This window comes from Emydura macquarii, unplaced genomic scaffold (assembly GCF_026122565.2).
Source record: "Emydura macquarii macquarii isolate MOO-44397 ecotype Brisbane River unplaced genomic scaffold, CSIRO-AGI_Emac_v2 contig_3238, whole genome shotgun sequence".
Taxonomy (NCBI): domain Eukaryota; kingdom Metazoa; phylum Chordata; order Testudines; family Chelidae; genus Emydura; species Emydura macquarii.
The window spans coordinates 342,394-367,445 of NW_027133375.1; the positions used below are offsets into that span (position 1 = coordinate 342,394).

A 25,052-nucleotide genomic window follows, 5' to 3' on the forward strand; every position below is an offset into this window, starting at 1 on the left:
GCCAGGCCCCGCCGGCGGGGGACAGTCAGGTCCTTTGCCCGGCCCGCGCGCACTGCCTCCCGCACAGACACCCGGCGGCAGCACCAACCCCTTCCCCAATACGCTACAGCAACTGGCCGAGCGACGCTCCGCTCCCTGCCTTGCTGCTGCTTGCGAGAGGAAGGAGCAGCGCGTCGGTTCGCTCCCTTGTTGCAGTCCGCTACCGAGCGCTGGCCCCCCGAGTCTCCCTGCGGGTCCCGCACACAGCCCCGCTGCAGGAGCGGCCGCCGCCTCCCTGGGGGCTGGGACTTAACTATTCATCATCGCAGGCGGCAGCACAGGGCCAGGGTGTCTAACCCACAGCCGGCCCGGGCGGGGGGGAGGAGCAGATAACCCACCGCCTTCTGGCCGACTCGACTCTCTGCTGTACGCTAGCTGGCATTGCTCATTTCTACTGCTGCGTCGCTTCTTGATCGTCTTCGTCCTTAAAGGCCCCGCCACCAGAAAGGCCGCTTTCTGATTGGCCTCTTTGGGGTCGTCCCCGCCCCTGCCGGCTCGGAGGGGGGGAGGGGCGGGATGTGAGCGCAGCGCGCAGGCGCATGGCGGGCGGTAGCGGCGGTGTGGGGCCAGCTTGAAATTGCAGCGGGAGGCGGCGGAGGCGGCGTTGATCCGGTCGGTGTCGCAGCAGGGAGCGTGGCCGGCTTTGGGCGGGCAACATGGAGCCTATCCTAGAAGGTACCGAGCCACCCCGCGGGGCCGCTCCCGCTGGGCGTGGGGGGGCGGTTAGTAGGTCCACGCGGGGGTAGCTCCGCGCGGGGGGGAGGGCCGCCGGTTGGTAGCTCCGCGCGGGGGTGGGGGCCGCCGGTTGGTAGCTCCGCGCGGGGGGGGAGGGCCGCCGGTTGGTAGCTCCGCGCGGGGGTGGGGGCCGCCGGTTGGTAGCTCCCTTTGCATTTCCCCTTTTCTGCCCGTATGTTTTCATTGCTCCTTCTTTCATTGGGTTTGTGCGTCTCTCATGGATAATACATAGAAGTTGGTCCAGTACATGACCTAGGTCACCCACCGTGCCTTTGTTAGCGCTGTGCTTGGAGTTAGATGACTTAAGAACACACCTTTTCTCCGGGTGAAAACACACCCCCTGTGGCACTCATTTAAGCTACGTTTCTTCCATCCCACTAGTTTCCCTGTCAGTGGGCAAACTTACCTTAAAGCCATCTTGTGCCGGCCCACAAGACAATTGGGCCTTGTTTACTTTAGAAAACGTTGTAACCATTCTCTAGCCGCAGTGTAGCTGGCTGCCTTAAGCACTAGTGTAGGTGGGATGGGGTGTTCTGACCATCTTTCAGGTTAAGATTTTGTCACAGTTATTTTTAGCAAAAGTCAGGGACAGGTAGTGGGCAACAAACAAAAATTCACAGAAGCCCGTGACCTGTCTGTGACTTTTACTAAAAATAAAGGGAGGTGGGGTCTGATGGGGGACAACTGAAGCCTGAGTGGGGTGGGGGGGGTTAAGAGCCTGAACTCCACTGTGGGTGTGTGGTCCAGCACCCACTGCCATGGCAGATGACACTGCTCCAGAGCTGTTGTGAGCAGCAGTCCAGAGCTCTGGGACCCCGTGAGGACAGCTGAAGCGGAAAATGTCACAGGTCTCTGAAAGTGACAAAATCTGTGACCTCTGTGACATAATCTTAACCATCATTTTATGAAAACCTTATCTAAGGTTTTAATGATCTTGTGGAGAAAATCCCTGAGCTGTGCTACATTAACACCCGTTACAAGTACTGGTGGAGCTGTACTGTGTCTGGAAAATTGGTACATTTTCCAGTGCAGGGTCTGGGTGGGATCTGTTACTCCTGCAGCTGCTCTTTGAGCTGGGTTTGTGATGACTGGAAGGTCCTTCTGGCCTGGTGTATGTAGGGGAAGGGAAACTGCTACAGTGCAGTGAGCACAGCATCCCATGTAAGAGTTTCTTAGGCCTTATTTACATGAGCAAAAATAAAATCTGTATTTCAGCAGCTGCCTGCAATGGTGCAGCTACACCATTAGAAGCGGTAAAAACACTAGAACATTGTTTTGAAGACTCTAACGTTTTCATGATATAGTGGAAAACATACTAGTAAAAATACCTGAATCCTGTTTATACTAACAGCTGCACCACTGCTAAATACATGTATTAAGTTAGCTCATATGGATGTGCTTAGAGGAGTGGTTTTCAACCCATGGGCCACTTGCGGCCAGTCAGCACACAACTGTGCCCCATATGACATGCTCAGAGCCCTACAGGTAGTATATATGTTGTATGGATGCGGCCCACATAACGCTTAGAGAGCTGAATATGTGGCCCACAATGGTAAATAGGTTGAAAACCACTGGCTCACGGTAGTGCCATGAGAGTAGAAGCTGAAGTAGATCTGGAAGAATAAGAAATAAAAATATAGGGGATTTGATTTGTCAGTTCCCTAAACAGAATGTTCACTTGCCAGTTGTGGGCCAGTTAGCCTGAATTTCCAATCCTGGTAGCATCTGGTCTATAGAGGATCCTGTAATATGACAAACGTGTCCTTGCTGGATATCACTATTGTGGCAAATGGTGCAACCACTTTCTTTTCTGCAATACTGGCAAGTGGCTGGTTATATTTCAGAATAATGCTTGAGTTTAGCTTGGAACAACTTGGATAAAAAAGGTAGCTTATCAGTATGTTCAACTTGTAGAGGAAGCCTGAGAAAAGGAGGCCAAGGATAAACTCTTACACCTTAATTTTTTGGGGACTAAGGATGGCCCACCAGTGAGGGCACTGGTCTGGGACCTGGATTCAATTCACTACTGCAGACTTCTTATGTGACATTGGGCAAGTCACTCAGTCTCTCTGTGCCTTACTTCCCCATCAGTAAAATGGATGTAATAGTATTTACTTACCTTATAGGGATGATGTGAGGATAAATACATTTTTTTAAAAAAGACAGTGAAGTACTCAGATGCCATGGTATTGAGGGACCCTATAAGTACTTAAGAACATAAGTTTTTTTAAAAAAAGGAGAGAGAGAGGCTGATCAGGAAATAAATGCTGGGGACAGTCCTGTTTTAAGTCCTATATTTAATATCCATTTGAACTTTGTGTGTAGCTTTTTGGCAAATCTGAGACACCAATCAGACAAAAGTATCTGGGTCATTTGGAAGGCAGATTTAGTTGTACTTTTATGTTTTTACCAGGCTGAACAGGCCAACCATGGCAATGTACTCATTGTTGTACTCACTTGTTGGTTCCAGTCTTACTACAATTCTAGCAGCCCTTCTAAACAAGTCTAAAAAAATGTCACCTGCTGCTGATGCATGGTATTACATTTATTAAACACATGTACTTGCTGTGATAAGCTTACACACAGTGACACTTCTTGCAGAGTAAGTTACTACTCAGTATGAGTAAGAGTGGCAGAAACTGATCCTAAAAGAGACTTGGGCAAGTTTTTTTCAAAATACATAAACAAAAGCACATGCTAATATGCAACTTTTGTTCCCCAGGTGTTTCAGCATATGTAGAAGTGTGGTCATCCAACAGAACAGAGAATTATTCAAAAACATTTGCACAACAACTTCTGGATATGGGAGCAAAAGTAAGGAAATTATTTTCTTGTAAATGAATCAGGAGGGCAAAGTTTCCTCTTGCAGACTGTTGCTTGCGTATTCTACTTGTCATGGATGTCTTGTATGTAGGAATTAATCTAGGAGGGATATTGTGAGAGACGATACTGCTACCATCACTCAAATTCATGAATGTTTATGACAGATGGAAAATACATTAAACTCTATTACATAGTAGTATACCCAAAAACAGTTTGTTGTGAAGCAGTTAGGCTTGTCAAACACAACATACCTGACACAAACCCATAGATTCCATCTTGACTGTAAGCCCATAGAACCTTACCTACCACTTCTCTGTGTTTGTCAGTCTGCCTACAAAAAGAAGTTCTGAAGAGCTGGCAGTTTCTCAGAGACAACATTAAAGGCACAATAGCCAACTATCAAGATGTTTATTGAGCTGTGATGTTCTAAGGGCAAGTCTACACTACAAAATTAAATTGACTTAAATTATGTTGATGTATAGCCACTGGAGTAATTAAATTGGTTTTTCATGTCCTCGCTATTCTCCTTCTGTTGGCGGTGTGTGTTCTCACCAGAAGCTTTTCCACTCATTTAACTGACAGTATGAGGCATTGCGGGACACTGATTGCCCAAGACCTCATCTGGGGCTTGACAGCTGGAACAGTCAATGCAGTGCCTACAACTGAGGTGTGTGAGGCGCAAAGTGTGAAGCGCACACTCCTTGGGTGGGAGGGTGGAGGAATGTTGTGTGAGAGCCCCCACCTCCGCAGGGCTCTCAGTGGGAAAGCTGTGGGGCGGAGAGTGGGGCAGTCCCCAGCGCCGTGCCACTGCCCCCGGCCCTGACTGTGGCCCTGCTCCCAGTCCCAGTTGGGGTGAATGGGGAGCGCAGTCAAGAGTAAGGAGGGGGCGCAGGGTAAAAAGTTTGGGGACCACTAGTCTACACTGACACTGTGTTGACTTAACTACATCGACCTAAGCACTACATCTCTCATGGAGGTGGAGTTATTAGGTTGGTGTAGTGGGCAACTTACATTGGCAAGAGCCATGTTATAGTGTAGACGCTTACAGAGTTAGGTTGACTAAACTGCCTAATGTTGACATAACTTTGTAGTGTAGCTCTGGCCTAAGTTTCCCAGACCTGAAGAAGAGCTGTGTGTAAGCTCGAAACCTTGTCTCTCTCACCAGCAGAAGTTGGTTCAATAAAAGATATTAACTCACCATCTTGTCTCTCTAAAGTCCTGGGACTGACATAGCTACAACAGCTCTGCATGCTTTGCACTTAATTGAATTTCATTTTGTTGATCAGATCATTTGATTCAGACTAGATTATCCTCTATGAAGTGCTTACGAATTGATTTACTAATTTTTTCCAGTATCTTTCCAGGTATCAAAATTAGGCTGATCATCTATAATTGCCTATGTCCTCTTTGTTCCCCTCTTTAAAGACAGGTAGTATGCTTGTCCTTCTCCAATCCTTTGGGACCTGTCCCATCCTCCATGAGTTCTTGAAGACAACTAATTTTTCTCAGATTGCTTCACCTACTTTTTTAAATACCCTAGGGTGAATTCCATCATGCTGACTTGAATACATCTGGGGGTATATTTACCCAACAGGGACTACATTAGTATAGCTACATCACCATAGCTATGCCAGCATAACCCCATAATGTAGGTGCAGCCTACACCAATGGAAGAGTTTTTTTTCACATGGGTGTAGGAACGCCCCTTTCCAAATGATGCTAGCTATGCCGACAGAAACATTTTTCTGTTGACAGAACTGCATCTAAACTGGGAATTAGATTGGCATAGCTACGTCAGTCAGGGGTGTAGATTCTTCGTATTCTTGGCCAACATAGCTATATTGACCTAACATAAGTGCAGACCAGACCTAACCTATCTAAATATTTTTTAAACTGTTCTTTCCCTATTTGGTTTGTGTTCCTCCCCCCTGTGTTAATTAGTTGTCTTAAGTATCTGGTCATAATTCAGAAATTTAGTGAAGATTGAAGCAAAATAGGCATTAAACAACTCAGTCTTCTTGATGGCCTCCATAATTAGCTCTCTGAGGGACAATGGATCAGCGTTTAAGATGCGTCCCCGTAAGTACCCAGCTGCAGCAGATTGAAATTGAGGGTTACCAGGAATCTTAGTTGACTGGTCAAACAAGTTCTGCACGATGATTCTCTAGTCATAGGTCTGACACTTAAAGTCCTCCATCAGAATGTTGAAAGGTTGTCTGCCAACAAGCAGGAACTTATTGGTGTCCTGGAAAAGGAAGTTCTGGTTGATGTCATTTGTTTACAAGAAACTCACATCATACTGAATGAAACACGTCGGTAGTTTTCAAATCGCAAATGTATATAAGCCACTGGGTGAAACATGGGATTCACAAGTTTTCCGAAGGCTTAAGCATCTGGCAGAGTATGTTGTCAATTTTAATAGTCGTCATAGCGAGTGGAGTTAGGTGACTGCAGACCCAAACGGTGAATAACTGTTGGAGTGAGCAACAAATAGTTATCTCACATTGATCCATAACCCTAAGCAGCGAGGTACCTTCCATTCAGGGCACGTTGGAATAGGGACTACTGCCCAGACCTATGCTGGGTCACGTCATTTGCCAATTACCCACAGCCAACAGCGTCTACTGTGTTTAATGATTTTCCACATTGCCAACATCATCCATTGTTGATTCAGACGGGAGTGCTTCTTCTGATTATAAGAAGCGTACTGAGCCCCAGATGGAATTACTTAGAACCATTGTTTCTCTTGTGTCATTTTTAAAGCTGCAAGTGCAACAATTTCATGTGGCGTCCGACGAGTGTACATTCCATGTTTGAACAAGGATTGTGCAGGATTGCTGAGGCAGTATGAGTAGTCAGGTGATCCTGAGATTACGAACCATCTCATAGAATCATTGGATGCTGCTCGCTGGGAGGAAGCAACAGTGACACTTGACTTTATGTGGTCAAGCTTGAAAAAGCTGGAGCTAATTTGTTGACTAGATGTAGCTCAATGTCCATGTTCAAAAAGCAGGCCAGCAGTTACTCCAAATCAGATTGCCAGTCATCTGCTGAAGGTTGCCAAAATTCCTGTTGGCAGAGTTGTCAAACGACAGATACATGATGAGTGGCAGTGTTTTCTGAGGCGTAATCCAGCTGATAGTAAAATGGAGCCATTCACTAGCCTGGAATAGGATAAAGTGCTGAAGGATTTAAAAACAGATACAGCTCCTGGATATGATAGAATTGCATCTGAACTCATGGAACATCTGCGTCCTCGTGCTTGGGAATGGTTCGTTCAGTTTTTCAACAGAGTTCTGCGGGAATCCAAATTGCCTAGAATCTAGTGCCAAGCAAAGGTCATTGCCTTGCTGAAACCTGCGAAAGACCCACACTTGCATTCGTACTACAGACCAATTTCACTTCTATGCTTCTGTTTTAAGGTGTTTGAGTTTCTGATTTCACAAAGAATTTCATCATCTATAGAAGGCATGCTGGCACCACAGCAGGCTGGTTTTCGCTGCAGTCGTAGTACATATGGTGAAGTACTGGCACGTACAACATTCATCAAAAATGGATTCCAACATAAGCTGAAGACTAGTTTAGTTTTCCTTGACCTGACCATAGCATATGATATGGTTTGGCACACCTGCCATTTGGTGAAATTGTCTAGAACTATGCCAAGCTTGTTAATGTGTGCAGTGGCTCTGTTTTTGAGAAATTGCCATTTCTGTGTACATATTGGTGATAGAACAAGTGCTTGGAGGCACCAGAAGAATGACCTCACGCAAGGATGAGTATTATCTCCAACATTATTCAATTTATATTCAAATGACCTACCATGTACCGGGTCTCGCAAGTTTGTTTTGTTTTGTTACCCACACACTAGGGCACTCCACCTTTTCCCAGTCCATAGGGCTCCAGGAATAACCCGGTTAAATTCATGCATACTCACCCTTTCCCAGTCTGCAGGGCTCTGTTTTAAAGGCACACACATCCAATTCACACACTAGGGCTCAGGGTCACCTGTATCCAATTTGTAGGGCTTGGGGTGAAACTAACCTGGTTAATGTAAGTACCTACAACCTTTCCCAACTTCACAGGGCTTCGAGTGTATAGTACTGTGGGTTTGCAGGATCTTTTACAAGTGAGAAAGTCTTATACAGTAATAACCTTAACCTCTATTTATTAACAATTACCAAACAGTACAGACGCTAAGCATACAATGCTTTGCTCACCAATCCTGATCAGGCAGGTGGACTTTCCCTGTTAGCCAGGCAAGGTCAGTCTCATCTGGATTCTGATTGCTGCACATCATGGCCATGCAGAGGATTCTAGCAGCTCGGATCTTGGGTGGTGTCTTGGAGGTGGATTCTTCTTCTTCCTTCAGGTCTTTCCTTCTTATTCTTCTTGTTCCTCTTTTCTTCTTTTAGCTGGTCTCCCTCTTGGACCCGAATTTTTATAGTGAAACTTGAGTCCTGCTTATCTATACCTTAATCATATTACAAAATAATTCTTTGACCAATCCTAACATATTTCAAAATAATTATTTAACTGATCAACTTCACAGAGGTCTTCATCTCTTGAACATCGTTGATAAGAACTCTGAGGGTTGGCTTGACCAGATTACATAGGCCAAATAAATTAGCTCTCCTTCCCAACTAAGTAACGGACCTACACTTTCCTTTGTCTTTCTCTTGTTCCCAATGTATTTATGAAATCTCTTATTTCCTTTTGTATACCCTGCTAGGTGTAATTCTTTTTGTGCCTTAACTTTTCTGATTTTGTCCCTACTTGCTTGTACTATCTTTTTTATTCATCCTTAGCAATTTTTTCATGTTTTCACTTTCTTTAGGATTCCTTTTTGATTTTCAAATTATTAAAGAGTTCCTGATGGAGCCATATTGGCCTTGCTATTCTTCTTAACTTTCCTTCACATCTTGATAGTTTGCTGTTGTGCATGTTGCTGTTGTGCATGTTGTCTCTTTGAGAAACTGCCAGCTCTTCTGAATTCCTTTTTCTCTTAGATTTTCTTCCCACAGGACCTTCTGAGTTTGTTATTCTGCCTTTTTAAAGTCACCCCTGAGGCCATCTAGTCAGAACAGGTCATACCCCTCTTTTCACATCCCTCCAGTGGTTTCCCCTTCTCTGTTGAATCGAAGATGAACTACTTGCCTTTATTTCCAAGAACCTTCTTGACCTATGCTTACCCTACTTATCTTCTTTCTTTTACTATGAAGATGCTGTCACTACCTTTGGCCCATGATGCCAGCCTCCCTTGCCCACTTGTTAAATTTGCAAACAAGCACCTTCATGCTTTCTACTGTGCTGTCCCTCATGGTTGTGAGGACCTCCCAAAGTTACCGCCTTCAAATTCTTCTTTGCCATGATGCTTATGGAGAATTTGGCAACCATTAGACCACTAGTGTGCTCAGACCACTTCCTATCATGCAAATCAATATTGTCTCTGTGCCAAGTACAAAGAAACAATCTGTATGTCTGTATCCATCAGATGTCTCTAGTCTTATACTTAGATTGTAAGCTGTTGGAGGCAGGCTGTCGCCCGGCCATGACATGGGATACAGGCGGCTGGTGCCCAAATGTGAGGTGGGATGCGAGTGGCTCCTGGCTGCTAGGTGGGATGCGGGTTGGGGCAGCACAAAGGCAGGCCAGGAGCCTGTAGGCTCCCAGCAAGGAACTGAGAGATGGGTCTCTCATACTGCCCCTTAGGTCAGTGGAAGTGCACCTGGTGAGGACACACTACACCGACCCAAGGAGAGCAGTGAGCAGTGTGGATATCATCCACCTCTATGGCTGAAAGTCTACATAAATATGTCGATTTATTTTTCTAGTGTAGACAAGGCCTAAGTCATTTGGGGAGGTAACTTTTATATAAAATAATATTTTAAAACAGCTGCTTTTTTCATCATGTGGGGCTACAGAGTTAGGTATTTCCCTCTCCCCCCCACTACCACACTCATAGCAGGAGCTGAAATGTGAGATAATAGCAGCCATGAAACTGACAAGAATGTTAATTTCACTGCTGTTAGGTTCACTTCTGTGAAATTGAGCCCTGGGCTGACAGCTCCTGCTGTGAGCCTGGTGGGTGGGAGTGGGGGGAGCTGTCAGCCCTACATAGGGCTGACAGACAACAAGCGATGTAAGTAACACAGTGTCTACATGGACATTGCGTCGCCCTAACTATATTGATCTAAGCGCTACACCTCTTGTGGTGGTGGAGTTTAGTCAATGTACTCGGCCGCTTACATTGTTGGGAGCACCATTGTAGACCAAGCCTTAGAGGAAGAAAGGGTGGAACATTAGAAAGGTGAGGTGAGTGGTCAAACAATTCGAATTTAATTCTAAACACTGGGCTTGTATTCAGTACAAAAATTTACCATGTTTTTGTGTGTTTGTGAAAGTTTATTCAGGTGAAACTGATCATGATTTAATAGTCATTGTAATATGGTTCCTGAGGGTTTAATTGTGATTAGTCAATGCAGAAAGTGACTTGTCCTGGTACACACTGACCACAAAGTTGTTCTCAATATCTTTTCCACAGCAGGTAACCCAGCCTGCTGTATGGGCCATTTTGAAAATATAAATTATATAAAATTAATTAAATAAATTTAATTAAAATTATATGTGGATGAAAATCAGTTAGAGAGAGGTAACATTAGAACTTTTCAGCCTTGTGTATTTTAATATTATAAAATGATGCATTTGTTATCTGATATCTGATGTGTGAAGTCTATTTAGGGCTTCTTAAATGAGGCTGCCTTTCCAAGCCATTTGGAGAGTTGAAAATAAAGGTAGGGTAGGTGGCTAAAAAGTAGTGGCCTAGAACAAAGGTATGTTTGAAATCATGAGTCCATTTTATCCTCCCTTACATGTTGAATTCTTGCTTTGATGTGGTAGAAGCTCTTTAGTAATGTACTGTAATCGACTAATGAGTTAGCTTTTTTTTTGGATGCTTTTTGTTGAGAAAGGAAAGATCAAAACAATCTTTGACAAAACATGTTTTAAAATAATTTTTACAATAACTTTTATAAAGTCCCTGGATTGCTACTTGCAGTAAAAGTGGACTATTTTATGTAGTTTCATGATGGTTTGCTGGTTAGTGGACTGAAATATCTAATGTTTCCTCTTTGTATAATCCTGTAGGTTTCAAAAACATTTAACAAGCAAGTGACTCATGTAGTCTTCAAAGAAGGACATTTGGCTACATGGAAAAAGGCACAGAAGACTGGAGTAAAACTAGTGTCTGTACTCTGGGTGGAAAAGTGAGTAGTTCTGTATATTAAAAATGTGACTTTTTCCAAGGGAAAGGGGGAATGTAAGCAAGTACTAAGTTTTTAAGAACTGCAGAAAAGTACAGTATATATGATTTTTTGTATATTTGAAATAATATGGAGTTGTGTAAAACATAATGTTCTGAGTGAATAATACCTTGATGAACATCACATATGTCTCTAGTGCTGTCTTGTCTCATCAGTCTGACTTTTACTTGAAAAGCTTTTTGGGGCAAGGATCATATTTCTTTGTATCTGAGCTCAGTATAATGCCATCACTTAACTAACAATTCTAATAAAGAGAGAGAGAAATACTGTTAAAGTAAAGTTAAAGTTGCAACGTTGAGCACTGAAAAATCAGGAAATGTCAAAAAGTAAAGATGACTCAAAAGCAGGGGAACATAAATGATTTTTTGTAGACTATGTAGAAGACCTGAAAGGTGTTTTTGTTTCATGTTTTAAGCAGAAAAACAGTTGTTTTTGCTTTATAAATCCAGGTCTGGTCTCACCAGTTTTTATGGAATATTTCATCAGAGATGCTATACAATTCAGTTAATCTCAAATGCCCAAATTAAGTTTAGACAAAAGGTGTTCAGATGTTACAGTGAACTGAAATTTCTAAATTCAATGTATCTCTTTAAAAACTATACCTATGTACCATTAAGACTCCAGATTTCTACACAAAATGTTGGAAAATGCAAATCAGTGTTCTCTTAGAAATGTGTTTTAAAAAAAAGTGTTCTATTAGTAACTCATTCACATTACATATAAGGATGCTTTTATTAACAATTTAACTGATCACATGCAATATGGACAAATGTTTTTATTTCCTGACTTTTGTTTAAAGTCTCTCAGCCTCAGTGCTGTTAATGTAACTTTTCACATTTGATATATGTTCCATTGGTGGTAACTTCTGGAATTTAACAATAGCCAGTTGTTTAAAGCTTATTGACTAGCATGTTCCTTGAAATCATTTTTGCTTGATGTTTCAGAAAACCCCAGTAAATTCAGATTAATATACTGATATCTAATTATTTGAAACTGCATGTTATGCATAAAATAACATCTCTGGCCATGTAGCAATTTGTTTGTGTATTTTCTACTCCAAAACTTAGAATTACTCAAATCATGTTATATTGTAGTTCTGAAAAATGTGTACTTTATAACTGTAAGATCACTAGGTGTCACTAGAATCACATATTTGAATTACTTTTTGAGAAATTCTTAGTGCAGTGTTAATGATCTGTAACTTTTTTCCGTAGTCAATTCTATTATGTATTGAAAGATTGTGGAGTAATGAAACTCTTTTACTGTTTCTGGTCAAAATTAGTTTTTAGCTCTTTGTTCTTTATGTAGTGTATTCTATATTAGTACCCACAATAGTGTCCCTACCTCACCCAAATTATTCACAGCTACAGATGAATTTGACCCCAACCCACAAAGATTTTAGTCCCAGTATTCTCAGGTCAAACTCCCAATAGGAAAAACAGAAGAAACATAGCTGACTGGGGTGAGGCAGCACATTTGCTGAAGTCAGCTGGATAAGTAACAATGAGCCTAATCAGGGGCTAGTTCCTTCATGGAATCTGTGTGTGTGGAGTGAGGAAACCAGGAGAAGACTGGGTGAGGAATGGATAAAAGTGAAAGTCAAAATGGGATAAGGCCTTTTTCTCTTCACCTGTCTGACTGCAAACATTTCCTCTTCCTTTTCAAACTATTGCTTACTACAACATTCTGTGGATCCTGGATTGTGAGATTTGACTCTCAGCAAGGGAACAGATTAAGTCCTTAATATATAGGCATTTCCAAAGAAATTTGCTGCCTGGTGAGGGGAGACTTTTGATTCCCAGATATAGGTCAAGGCCACTAGCATGAGGGAGATCTAAGTCATACCAGATGGATTTTGTAAGGAACATTCTGCCTGCTGGGCAAACTAAGTGGTAGGAGTCATGATTTTCAGGCTTTCCAGTTATAATTTCAGTTATAATTTCTAGGACTGTTCTCTGTGTTAATTTAGATATTTGTGTTGTGGCTAATGGATCTGCCCTTTTTACCATTTTTATTCTAGACTGTCCTGCCTTCATTTAAGCGTGTACTATGTAAACAAAATATGTAATATTTAAATGTCATGTATTTACAGCTTTTCTTGTGGAAAAAGTTAGTGCTTCATTCACAAGGCTGAAATAACTGATTTAATTTAATTGCAATCAATATATTTACTTATTTATTGTATTGTACAGATGCAGAGAAGCTGGCGCCCACGTTGATGAATCATTATTTCCTGCAATATACACTAATGAAGGGCTACCCTTACTAATTAAAAAAGTGAGTGTGTAATTTCAAAATCACGTACAGAATAGTGAATTTCCTAATTTTGAATCTCATCCCCCATCTTCAATCCAGGGGAGTTTGAATTACTAACTTTCAGAACACTAGGCAAAGCTTATCTGTTTGAGTAGGGATTTAAGGATGACTGAAGTGTGTGTGGCTCTGACACTTTCCTAATTTCAATGATACTTGGCCTCCTGGGTGCTAAGTCACTTTTGAAAATAGGATTTAGGGCCCTAAATCACTTTGAATATGGCTAACCTGCACCTGGGGGGAGTGATTCTCAGGCCAGGTAGACAGACTCATGCTAGCTCAGCTCAAGCTAGTATGCTTAAAACAGTAATGTGGATGTTGTGGCACTAGCAGCAGCTCAGCTAGCCACCCAAGTACAAGGCCACCTGACCCCCTGAGCCCAAGTTTGGGCAGCTAGCATGAGAGGCTGCTTGTGCCACAAAATACATGCATTACTATTTCAACCCGAGCTAGCGTGACTGCCTACCTGTGCTGAAAATCTCACCTCTCCAGATGCAGTGTTGACATATGCTTAGGCACTTTTGAAAATGTTAACTCAAGTCTAAAATGTTCCATATTTTCAATGTGTTAAAATGTCCACAATGGTTTTGTCTAATTAATTTCTTATTGGTCATTCTGAGAAATCTCAAATAGCTTTTTCCTTAATCTGTACTGATACTCGGGTTGAAATTTCCTTCTAAATTTTATGGTCTATCTGTGGCTGGCTAAATCCGATTTACCAGGAGTCATAAATGATGTAGTATGATCATATAATTCACATTGTCTATTTTATTATATAATACAAAGATTAAGTGCAAGTTACTTATGATAGAGTTATGCTGTGGTTAATCTTGTAGCACAAATGCATGCAGCCCAAAGACTTCGTTGAAAAAACACCAGAAAATGATAAAAGACTACAAAAAAAATTGGACCTGATGGCTAAAGAACTAGATAAACAAAAAACAGCAACAGGTGAGTTAATAAGTAGTTCTGGCTAGATTGGAAAAATTAAGCACTGCACCAAAAAGAAATGCCAGAATACCTTTGTCATTTTAATTTTCAAGAGAACTCATAAGTTAGAGCTTATCTTTCCTTATATCACTTTATAATTGAAGTTATTAACTTAGTTGTTTTAATATGAATTCTCATTAAGAAAAACCTACTATGAGTATTATGCATGTTTCAATATTAAGAATAATTTACCTTTTAGTAATTAAAAAGTGGTAGTGAACTTCATTTTTATGGAGTTGTTTGGAATTCAGTATTATACTTTTGATATTGTCAGCGACATCATGTGGAAAGATAGTTTTTGAGTAACTGAGTTTAAAAATGTAACTTTGTACTTTAAAATTCATGCTCTGTTCAAATATGGAAGCATCATATTAACTTGCAAATTACAATTACTTTTTTAGAAACAGATATACCAATTTTATTATTTGAGGATGATGGTTTACTTGCATATAGCCCTACACATAAGAGAAAAGATCAGTGCAGTGCAATGGAAAGGAGAATAAAGGACATGAAGGAGAAAAGAGAAAATCTTTCCCCTACTGGTAAGGAGTTAAACCTTATGAATTCATGAAAAAGCAGAAATGGTTGCCATCTTTCTTGCTGAGTTATGCTGATGCTAGCCCTGCACGTGTTCCAGGACTGCATAATTTTCTTTTGATTTGATAGCTTATGTTGCTCTGAAACAAATGCTTACTCTGACTTAAACTGAAAATGCATAATTATAATATATAAATATTTAAGCCAAATAGAAGACCCTTTAGTCATGCGATTTTTATGTTGAAATCATTGCTTGGATAAGGGATTTCTAAGAAACCAGTAGGTGCTGATAATCCACTAGAAAGAGGGCTCTGCCCTCTGCGTGTTGTACCACTGACCTGGTATAGTGTTGGGAATGCTGTCTTTCAGAGAAGATCTAAAACCAAGGTCTTGGTTGCTTGTAGTCTTAAAAGAGCCTTGACACCTCTTGCAAAAGTAGGGGTACTGATGAAATATCAATTTAATTACCTTCTTCTACAGTTAACATCGGTTACACTATTTCTTGTAATCTCAACTGTTTAGTATTGTGTTGTGCTCCATGTCAACCCAGAATTAGTTGTTCAATGATAGATGAAGTCATCCTAGTTCAGGGGTTCTCAAACTTGGGGTCGTGAGGTAATTACATGGGGGTCACAAGCACATGCACGAAACAGAGCAACTGCTATAAAATATAATTTAAATCTAGTATTTTAGAAAAGTACACACATCTTTCCATCGCAATATAATGCATTTACTTCAGAAAGTATTGTAAATGTATAATGCAACGATCATTGTTCCTATACAAAATAAGTATTTGTATGATCGCCACTTTAAGGAAATTGGACTCTGGGGATTATATTATTGTGCATGTAGATTTGTTGTCTTGAGACTAAAAAGGTGGGAATGAGAGAACATTAGTGGGCTTGATTGTTCAGCAGCTGAAAAGATGCATTAAACCGCAGATTAATCAGAACACTGATAGGAACCCCTCCCATTGTTGGTGTAGCTGCAGTGCTGCTTCTATGCCACTGTAGCGGTGTAAATGTAGACATAACCTAAGAGGCCAGTTTCAGAAAATATCCTATTCCTAGACTCTTCCTATTTTGGGGGTTGAAAACAGGTAGCAAATAGAGATTTTTCCTTTTCTCTTCTCAGAGCAGACATGGTGGTATGAATACCTACCTACAGTTCACCACCAGAACTTTGTTGCTCCACTCATTTGGAGAATTATATTCTGCACTCCTGTTGCTCCATGTTACAACCTGGTCTAGTCCCCTTTTAGACAGTCACCAGTCTGTTGTAAGTGGACCTGAATGCCATGCTGGGTCCCATATATTTCTAAGCTAACTGAGTCTGGGCTGAGTCTAGCCTCTGTTTCTGGTTTTGGGCTTCAAGGTACACTCCTGGGCTGAGACCTCTTCTCTGAGCCCTTCCTTGGAACTCCATAGTACAGCTACTCAAGACCCTGGAATTGCCTCAAACCTCCTGAGTGCCTCAAACCTCCTGAGCTTCTATTTGCTTGTACACACTCCTGCAGAGTTTGATTTAGGGTTTAACTGTAAGCCACAGTTTTCAGGGTAAGTGTGGTGGACAGGCAAGAAACACAGGCTTAACAGTGTAAGGGTGTTTTTTTTTTTAACCAAGTCATTTTACTCTTAAAAAGCACTAGGTCTTTGCAAAATGACAAAATACCTAAGATGCTCAACCCCTTCCTCCAGTCTAATCTCACCCCTTCTGAGAGTGTGAGGTCTTGTCAGCATTTCAGGTTACACAGAGTCCTTGCTTCCTAGCCATTACTTTCTGCATGTGGCGATGGGCGATCCACTTCAAAGAGAACCTCTTCTAAAATAATCTTTCCCTTTTTGCCCTGCATTCCACTGTCATGCTTGTTCCTTTCCACCTCTGGGTTCCTGAGCAGAAAATCCACTGTTCCAGGGGGAACTGGTAATTGAAAGACAACCATTCAATGGCCCTAGATTTTTTTTGTCTTGATGGCTTCTCAGATTGTTCTTGAAGGTGATGTAACACCCCTTTCCTGGGCAGTCAATTGGAATCCCTCATAATAACCTGGCCTTGGATAAGGTTAGTCATGTGTTCAGCAAGTCATACCAAATGGATGTCCTATTACAGCATGGAAGCTAAAATACAACATGGAGCTTTTTGAAATCCTGAGCTATGAGGAAAAGTTACAAAAACTGGGCAGGTTTAAGTTTTGAGAAAAGAAGAATGAGGGGGGGACCTGATAAGTCTTCAAGTGATTGTATAAAGAGGACAGTTATCAATAGTTCTCCATGTCCACTGAAGGTAGGATAGGATGTAATGGGCTTAATCTTTAGCAGTGAAGGTTTAGGTTAGAAATCAGGAAAAACTTTATAAGGGCAGTTAAGCTCTGGACTAGGGCTTAGGGGAGGTTGTGGAATCTCCATCACTGGAGATTTTTAAAAACAGGTTGGACCGACATCTATCAGAGATGGCCTAGGTTTACTTGGTCCTGCCACAACACAGGTGTCTGGATGCAAACTTCTCAAGGTCCGTTCCAGCCCTACCTTTCTATGGAGCTCATAGTTTGACCCTGCCACATAGTACTTTGTCACACTCCAGTCATGAGTAGCAACAGATGAAAAATCAAGCAGTTCCTTGTAAATTTAATATTTTTGTTTTGCTACTAAAAACATTCCCACTAACCACAGAAATACTTGATATACTCAAAGATTCTTCCTACTCTTATAATGCTATTATTGTATGTCTATTTAAAATGTCTGACATTTTATACTGTAACTTAAATCAGTGACTGTCAGATAACATAAGCTGCAATGATTCTGCTATGTACAGTAGAATTATGCAAGAAACAATCTTTTTGAGTGTGAAATCTTATTTGATCACATTTCTTGACTCAAACGTTGATTTTTTTTTAAATTTAAAAATACATATTTTCACACGAGAAACATGCTACTTTGAATTTGTTTGAAACAAAATGAATTTTTAAAATACTGTTTTTTTGGGTTTTTTTGTTAATTGCATGGTCTTCTAGTTTTGAACAAAAACGCCACAAAATTGGACCTTTTTGAAAATACAAGCTAAACCTGCTTTTTACATTTTTTATTCATACACGTAATGTCAGGTCACTATAAAAGGGAGAGTTTGTAATATATAATAGCCATAAGCAATCTAAATGTTACTAATTTACTATACAAAGTAGCACTGGGTGGAGCTAAAATATTTTTTGATGAAACAGATTTAAATTGGGTTGTGGCTATTTAATACTGTGCAAATTTTTGCTATTTGCAGTATTAAAATTTGCAATGAACTGAAGTGTAAATACCACTACTGGCATTTGAATTTACAGAACTATCTGCAGAATTCAAAATAATGAAGATTAAGGTCCTGAATCCTGCAAATACGTAAGCACATACATAACTTTACCCACATAAATAATCATTGACTTCAGTGAGATTACTCAAATGCTTGAAGTTTTAGTAAGTGCACAAGTGTTTGCAGCCTCAAGGGCTAAAATTGTATTTTCCCTTGATGGCGCAAATTCTTTTTTCACTTCTAACTAAAATTGCTTCACTGTTAACAATAAAAAGCTATTTAGACTTTCAGTAGTTTAACAAATCGATAGTGAACTTGTTTATATACACAGGCCAATATTTTCAAAAATAGGAGCCTAAAGTTAGGCTTCTAAACCCATACTTAGATGCTTTTAAAGATTCTACCTTAGGGTGTCTAAGTTACTTAGGGAGGGATTGAGAAAGAAGGATAGCCTGGTTGAAGCATTTTAGCTTTCCTGACTTGTGGAAATTCAATATATCAAAATCATATTGGTTGCAAATATATTGCAAGCCTGCTTGCTTATAATTCTGTATGTGTGTTTTGCTTCACAGTAAAGATGTTAATGAGGTCTTAGATTTATCTCTTAGCATAGATGAGAATTTTAAGTTTTTGAAACTTTAGTAGAAAAAATTGTGTAATAATAAACTGTTGATAAATTATATTTTAGCTTCACAAATGTCTCAGATATCTACATTTAATTCAACACAACCTGCATATGGAGAGTCTTTTGGTGTCACCAGTTCACGTAATGCGTTGCTGCCAGGTAAATAACATAACTTTTGTGAAATATATTTTTTTAAGTTAAAATGTGCTAAGTGAAAAAACATTTTCTAGATAGTCTGTTTTATAGTGTAGGGTGACCTACTCTAGGTTTTGACTTTAACGATATAACTTCTCTTTTATATAGCACTTTTTTTATTAGCAGATCTGAAAGTGTTTCACTATCCTTAATGTGTTGTGAGGATAAACATCCCTGTGAGGTTTAGGAAAATGTTCTTATATTTGAATACAAGTGGTAAAAGTAAACAAAAAAAAATTGAGTGATTTGAGTTTTCTCCTTGATTTGAAAAGGATGTAAAATGTAAGAATTGGAATGAAAGAACATGAGTAACCACATGAGGTAAATGTCCCTCCTTGTTCTTGTGGCTTGCTGGATTGGTTCTCTATTGGTTCTATTTTTTTTTTTTAGTGGTCTTATATAAACTCTCACGTGTACAGTTTAAACAGTATGATACTGGAGGCAAAATGAGAATTAAATACAAAAGGAGTAGTCGAAGAAAACAAGGCCGTTGTGGAGAAGCTAAAGAAATTCATTACATTGGTCTTCACTCAGAGGATATGATAGAGATTTCGACACCTGAGACATTCTTTATAGATGACAGTTCTGAGGAACTGTCCAAGGTAGAGGTGTCAACAAGTTCGAACAAGTTGATAAATTAAACAGTAATGAGTCACCAGGCCCATATAGTATTCACCCAAGAGTTCTGAAGGAACTCAAATATGTAATTGCAGAACTACTAACTGTGGTACGTAACCTATCACTTCAATCAGCCTCTGTACCAAATGATTGGAGGATACTAATATAATGCTGATTTTTTTTATTTTTTTTTATTTTTTAAAAAAAAAAGCTCCAGAGGCAGTCCTGGTCATTTCAGGCCAGTAAGCCTAATTCCATTACCATGAAAACTGGTTGAAACTATAGTAAAGAACAGAATGATCAGACACACAGATGAACATGATATGTAGGGGAAGTGTCAACATAGCTTTCTAAAGGAAAATCATGCCTCACCAATCTGTTAGAATTCTTTGAGGGAGTCACCAGGCATGTGAACAAAGGTGATCCAGTTGATATTGTGTACCTGAACTTTTTCTGAAAGCCTTTGACAAAGTCCCTCACTAAAGGCTCTTAAGCAGCCGTTCTTAAACTGTTGGTTAGGACCCCAAAGTGGGTCACGACCCCATTTTATTGGGGTTGCTAAGGCTAGCGTTAGACTTGCTGAGGGCGTTTGCCCTGGGCAGCAAGACTCAGCTTACAGCCCTCCCCACCCAGGGCTGAAGCCCTCGGACTTCGGCTTTGGCTCCCCTGCCTGGGGCAGTGGGACTCGGGCTTTGGTACCCCTTCATGTGGTCATGTAATAATTTTTGTTGTCAGAAGGGGGTCACGGTGCAATGAAGTTTGAGAACCACTGCTTTTGAGCAAAGTAAGTGGTCATGGGATAAGAGGGAAGGTCCTCTTATGGATCTGTAACTGGTTAAAAGATAGGAAACAAAGGTAGGAATAAATGGTTCGCTTTCAGAATGGAGAAAGATAGAGTGGTCCTCCAACAATCTGTTGTAGGATGAACATATTCAACATATTCATAAATGATCTAGAAAAGTGGGTGAACTGTGAGGTGGCAAAATTAATAAAATTACTCAAAATAGTTAAATCCAAAGCTGTCTGTGGAGAGTTACAAAGAGATCTCACTATCCTAAAGTGACTGGGCAACAAAATGGGAGATGAAATTCAGTGTTGATAAATGCAAAGTAATGCACATTGGAAAAAAATAATCCCAGCTATTCGGACAAAATGATGGGATATGAATTAGCTGTTATCACTCAAGGAAGGGATCTTGTAGTCATCGTGGATAGTTCTTTGAGCAGATATTTGAGCAGATATTGACTGCAGTGGCAGTCAAAAAAGCTAACATTGTTAGGAACCATTAGGAAAAGAAGAGAAAATAAGAAAAAAATCACAAAGCCACTATATAAATGTACCCATGTACCATATGTATGGTGTACCCATATCTTGAATACTGTGTGCTGTTCTGGTCACCCCATTTCCAAAAGATAGGCTATAAATGGAAAATGTACAGAGAAGGGTAACAAAAATGATTATGGGTATGGAACAGCTTTCATATGAGGAGAGATTAAAAAGACTGGGATGGTTCAGTTTAGAAAAGAGTGGGGATATGATAGGGTTCTATAAAAATCATGAATAGTGTGAAGAAAGTAAATAAGGAAGTGTTGTTTACTCCTTCACATACCATGTGAAACAGGGGTCACCCAATGAAATTATTAGGTAGCAGATTGAAAACAAGCATAAGGAAGTACTTCTTCACACAATGCACAATCAACCTGTGTAACTTGTTGCCAAGGGATGTTGTGAACACCAAAAGTATAACTGGGTTAAAAAAAGAAATAGTTCATGGAGAATAGGTCAATCAGTGTCTATTAGCCAGATGGCTAGGGACACAAACCCATGTTCTGGGTACCCCAAACGTCTGACTGCCAGAAGCTGGGACTAGACAACAGGGAATGGACCACCCAATAATTGCCCTTTTCTTCTAGTGATGTCCCCATGGTTGCTGCACTGTAGGCACAGTAGCACCTTTGTGTCTGGTGTCAGAGATCTTCAATAGCAGTGCCCGTTGGACCACACATGTGCACCTCCCCTGCCTCATGCAGTGCGAGGGAAATATATATAGCGCTGTGCAGTCGAACTGCCCTCAGTTCCTTCTCTACCGCCTGCATTCTGTAACGGAACCCTTAGCAAAGCCAGTTTTGCGTCTCCTCTTTAGATAATCTCATACAAACTCCTATAGTCAGTTAGTTCTTCTTTTCCTTTCTCCTCCCTTTTTCTATCCCTTACAAAAAAAAAAAGTGTAAGTTTTGACTATTTTATTTTCATTCACCTTAACGACCCTACTGTTTAGCTTAGTGTAACTTTCCCACTCTTCCTTTGAGAAGCCATTAGCCCACCCTTATGTCCGGTTCACCCAGGTTTAAGAGGTGTGTGTATACTATGGGGCTACCTTCCCAATAACAGAGGGCCATGCAGAGTGTCTTCGCTGCCTGGAGTGGAGCATGTTCCCCCCACAAGTGCTCCCATTGCCAGGATTTGAAGCCAAGAGCAAGAAAAGACAGGGACATTAGACTCAAACTACTCCTGATGGAGAAGTCCCTCCAACCAGCTTTTAATCCTGATTCTCCCTCCTTCTCAGAGAGACTCTCAAGACCATCCACCGAACCTCTTTCCCCACAATCCAGTAAGAGGAAACCATCCTCTGATTGGTCTGAAGGTAAGAAGAAAACCAGAATGCTGTCCTCAGCTAGATCTATGGTTTCAATGGTTTCTGACAAGGGTCACACCTTCTTAAAGAGACTGAGTACCTCAGCGTCTAAGACAAAAGACCCAACCAAGGCACCTCACCAGATATAGGCACTGCCTTCTGTGTGTGGTGACCGAAGCAAGCCCTCTACCTCCTCCATGACTGCAAGACCCTTTGTGGCTCTGAAACAACCACCGGCACTGAGCAAGACCTTGGTGTCAACCGCTATTCTTACACCACCTGCTGCCTATACTGAAAAGCATGTTGTAGCACCATGTACCACAACAGCACTGTTGAAGCCCTTTGTACCAGAGGAGTTCAGGCATATATCGGAACTAACAATATCTGATACCCCAGAATCCCCACTCCTCAGAGGAGAACTACCACAAGCCTCTCGTTCAGCACTGTCAAGCCACGCGTCACTCTCTCCTGCAGGAACATCTTCCCTAGTGAAGCAGACAAAGAGAAGGAAGAATATGCTGAGCCCATTGCCCCATCAACATCAGGGCAAATAGCTCCTACCATGCGAACATAGCCTCCAGCACCTCAAGGTACTCAATCCTGGCAAGCCCCTCCTTGGATGCAACTACACATCCCACTTCCTCTGGTTTGGTCATACTGGAATCCTTGGGCCAGGGATAGAGCCCGATTTGGCAATCCACTTGCACACAGACACAACACACTATTTCTATCCCATCTTCAACCATCTCATGACCTCCAGACGAACATCTTCCACAAGCACATCCTCAAGAACCAGTGCTGGAATATGAAGAGGAACATGAGGATGACTAGGAGGAAGAGATGCCACCCGCAATACACTTTTTTCCTCGTCTTCACTTGATGAGGTAATCAAGCCACTGCCCCCTACTGTGGCTGATGACTTTTTTCACTTTCAGGACTTGTTCCGCAGAGTTGCTAACTAGCTAAACATCCAGCTGGTGGAGATAAAAGAACAGCAACATGACCTCACTGACATTCTCCATACTTCCTCAGCCTCAAAAATTGCACTACCTATTAACAGTGCACTGCTTCAGGCGGCCAGCCTCTTGTGGCAGTCATCATCTTCTATTCCACTGACCTGCAAACACGCAGATAGGAAGTATTATGTACCGGCAAAGAATGCCACGTTCCTGTTCTCACACCCTGCTCCGAATTCCCTTATTGTGAATGTGGTGCAGGAGAAGAACAAATCATACCAATCCCGAGCTGCCCATCCTGAATGGGTCTGGAGATTTTTAGATCTTTTTTGGCAGAAAATCCTATTCCTCCACTTCCCTCCAGTTCAGAATTTCCCATTACAAGGCCAGCAAGGCCAAATATAGCATTAAAAGCTATTCTAAACTGGAAGAACTCTGTCAGGACCTCCCAGATGGTAAGAAGCAACAATTCTTACCCCTGATAAAGGAAGGCCACCTCGTAGTCCATACGGCTCTCTAAATCTCACTAGATTCAGCTGACACTGCAGCTCGATCTATGGCTACCGCTATAGTAATGTGATGGGCATCCTGGTTACACCTTTTGGGATTCTCCAAGGAAGTGCAAATTACAGTAGAAGATTTACCTTTCAACAGACATACACTCTTCTCAGAGCGTACCGACAATGCTCTACACTCTTTAAAGGATTCCAGAGCCACATTAAGATCACTTGGCATATACAGCCCACAACCAAAGAGAAGATCAGGGAAATTCCAGCTTCCCCCCTCAATCCTGGCTTCAGCCTTACTATTCTCAGCGGCACTTTGACAACCAACATTGTAGTCAATGCCTTTCCAATAACCATAGTAGCCACAGAAAGCACACTGCACAAGGGACAGAGTCCCACACACCTAACAAACAGTAATTTTGAAGGTGTGGTTGAGGATGCAAAAACTACCCCTGTGTTCCATTTGCTCCCATCATCGATAACATCATCAACAGATCACCAGTTTGACGACTGACTAGCTTCATTCCTATCATCTTTGATACTCATCACTTTGGACAAATTGGTCTTGGAAATAATCAAGGAAGGTTATTTCTTCCCCTTCCTCACTATGCCACCTTACCATTCTCCTTCCCCATCCCTCTTCAGGGACCCTTCTCACGAGAATACATTCAGAGAGGAAGTAAGTAAATCATCTTCTACAACTAGGAGACATAGAATCAGTTCCTGTACAATACAGAGGACAGGGATTCTATTCCTACTATTTCCTGGTTCAGAAGAAATTCAGCAGTTGGCATCCCATTCTAGACCTGCGCAACCTAAACACATTTGTCAAACTACAACAACTCAAAATGGTCACCCTCTCTACTATCATACCAGCACTGGAATCGGAGGATTGGTTTTCAGCCCTTGACCTATAAGATGCGTATTTTCACATCACCATTCACCCCCTCTCAGATGCTTTCTACGATTCACCGTGGGTGACGACACCTCCAATACAAAGTACTTCCTTTTAGCCTATCAACAGCAGCATGAGTTTTTTCCAAGGTTCTTGCATGGTTGCCGCCTACTTAAGATGGGAATCACTATCTTCTCATACTTAGATGATTGTCTCCTCAAATCCCCAACCAAACACGATATGTACCAAGCAATTTGCACAACCATGGATGTCTTCAACAACCTTGATCAACCTAGAAAAGTCCACCTTGAGACCAGTGTACACATTGGAATTCATCGGCACCCAACTCGACTCTATACAAAGAGTGTTCCTGCCACCTCACAGATTCACAACCATAACGTATCTCATTTCAACCACACGGAGTTCAGCACACGTGCCTTCAACTCTTGGGGCATATGGCAGCAGCCACTTTTGTGGTGAAACATACAAGACTTCACATGTGATGTCTTCGGGGGGGGGTTCTGCACTGTGTACATCCCCCACAAACACAGTATCCAAAAATTCTTATTCATGCC

General features: G+C 41.4%; 1 protein-coding gene across 4 annotated transcripts in view; it reads left to right on the plus strand.

Moving 5' to 3' along the window:
* The first annotated feature begins 630 nt into the window (after positions 1-630).
* MCPH1 (microcephalin 1) overlaps positions 631-25,052 on the plus strand; it is a 211,992-nt gene continuing 187,570 nt past the window's right edge. For 3 of the 4 annotated variants that reach the window (XM_067532028.1, XM_067532029.1, XM_067532030.1), the window contains exons 1-7: positions 631-714; positions 3,497-3,588; positions 10,741-10,859; positions 13,109-13,193; positions 14,066-14,180; positions 14,621-14,761; positions 18,736-18,831. In XM_067532028.1, the coding sequence (XP_067388129.1) occupies positions 696-714; positions 3,497-3,588; positions 10,741-10,859; positions 13,109-13,193; positions 14,066-14,180; positions 14,621-14,761; positions 18,736-18,831 (667 nt within the window). In that variant the 5' untranslated portion in view covers positions 631-695. Of the gene's footprint in view, positions 715-3,468; positions 3,589-10,740; positions 10,860-13,108; positions 13,194-14,065; positions 14,181-14,620; positions 14,762-18,735; positions 18,832-25,052 lie in introns of those variants that run through there. The other variant, XM_067532027.1, reaches the window with a different exon arrangement.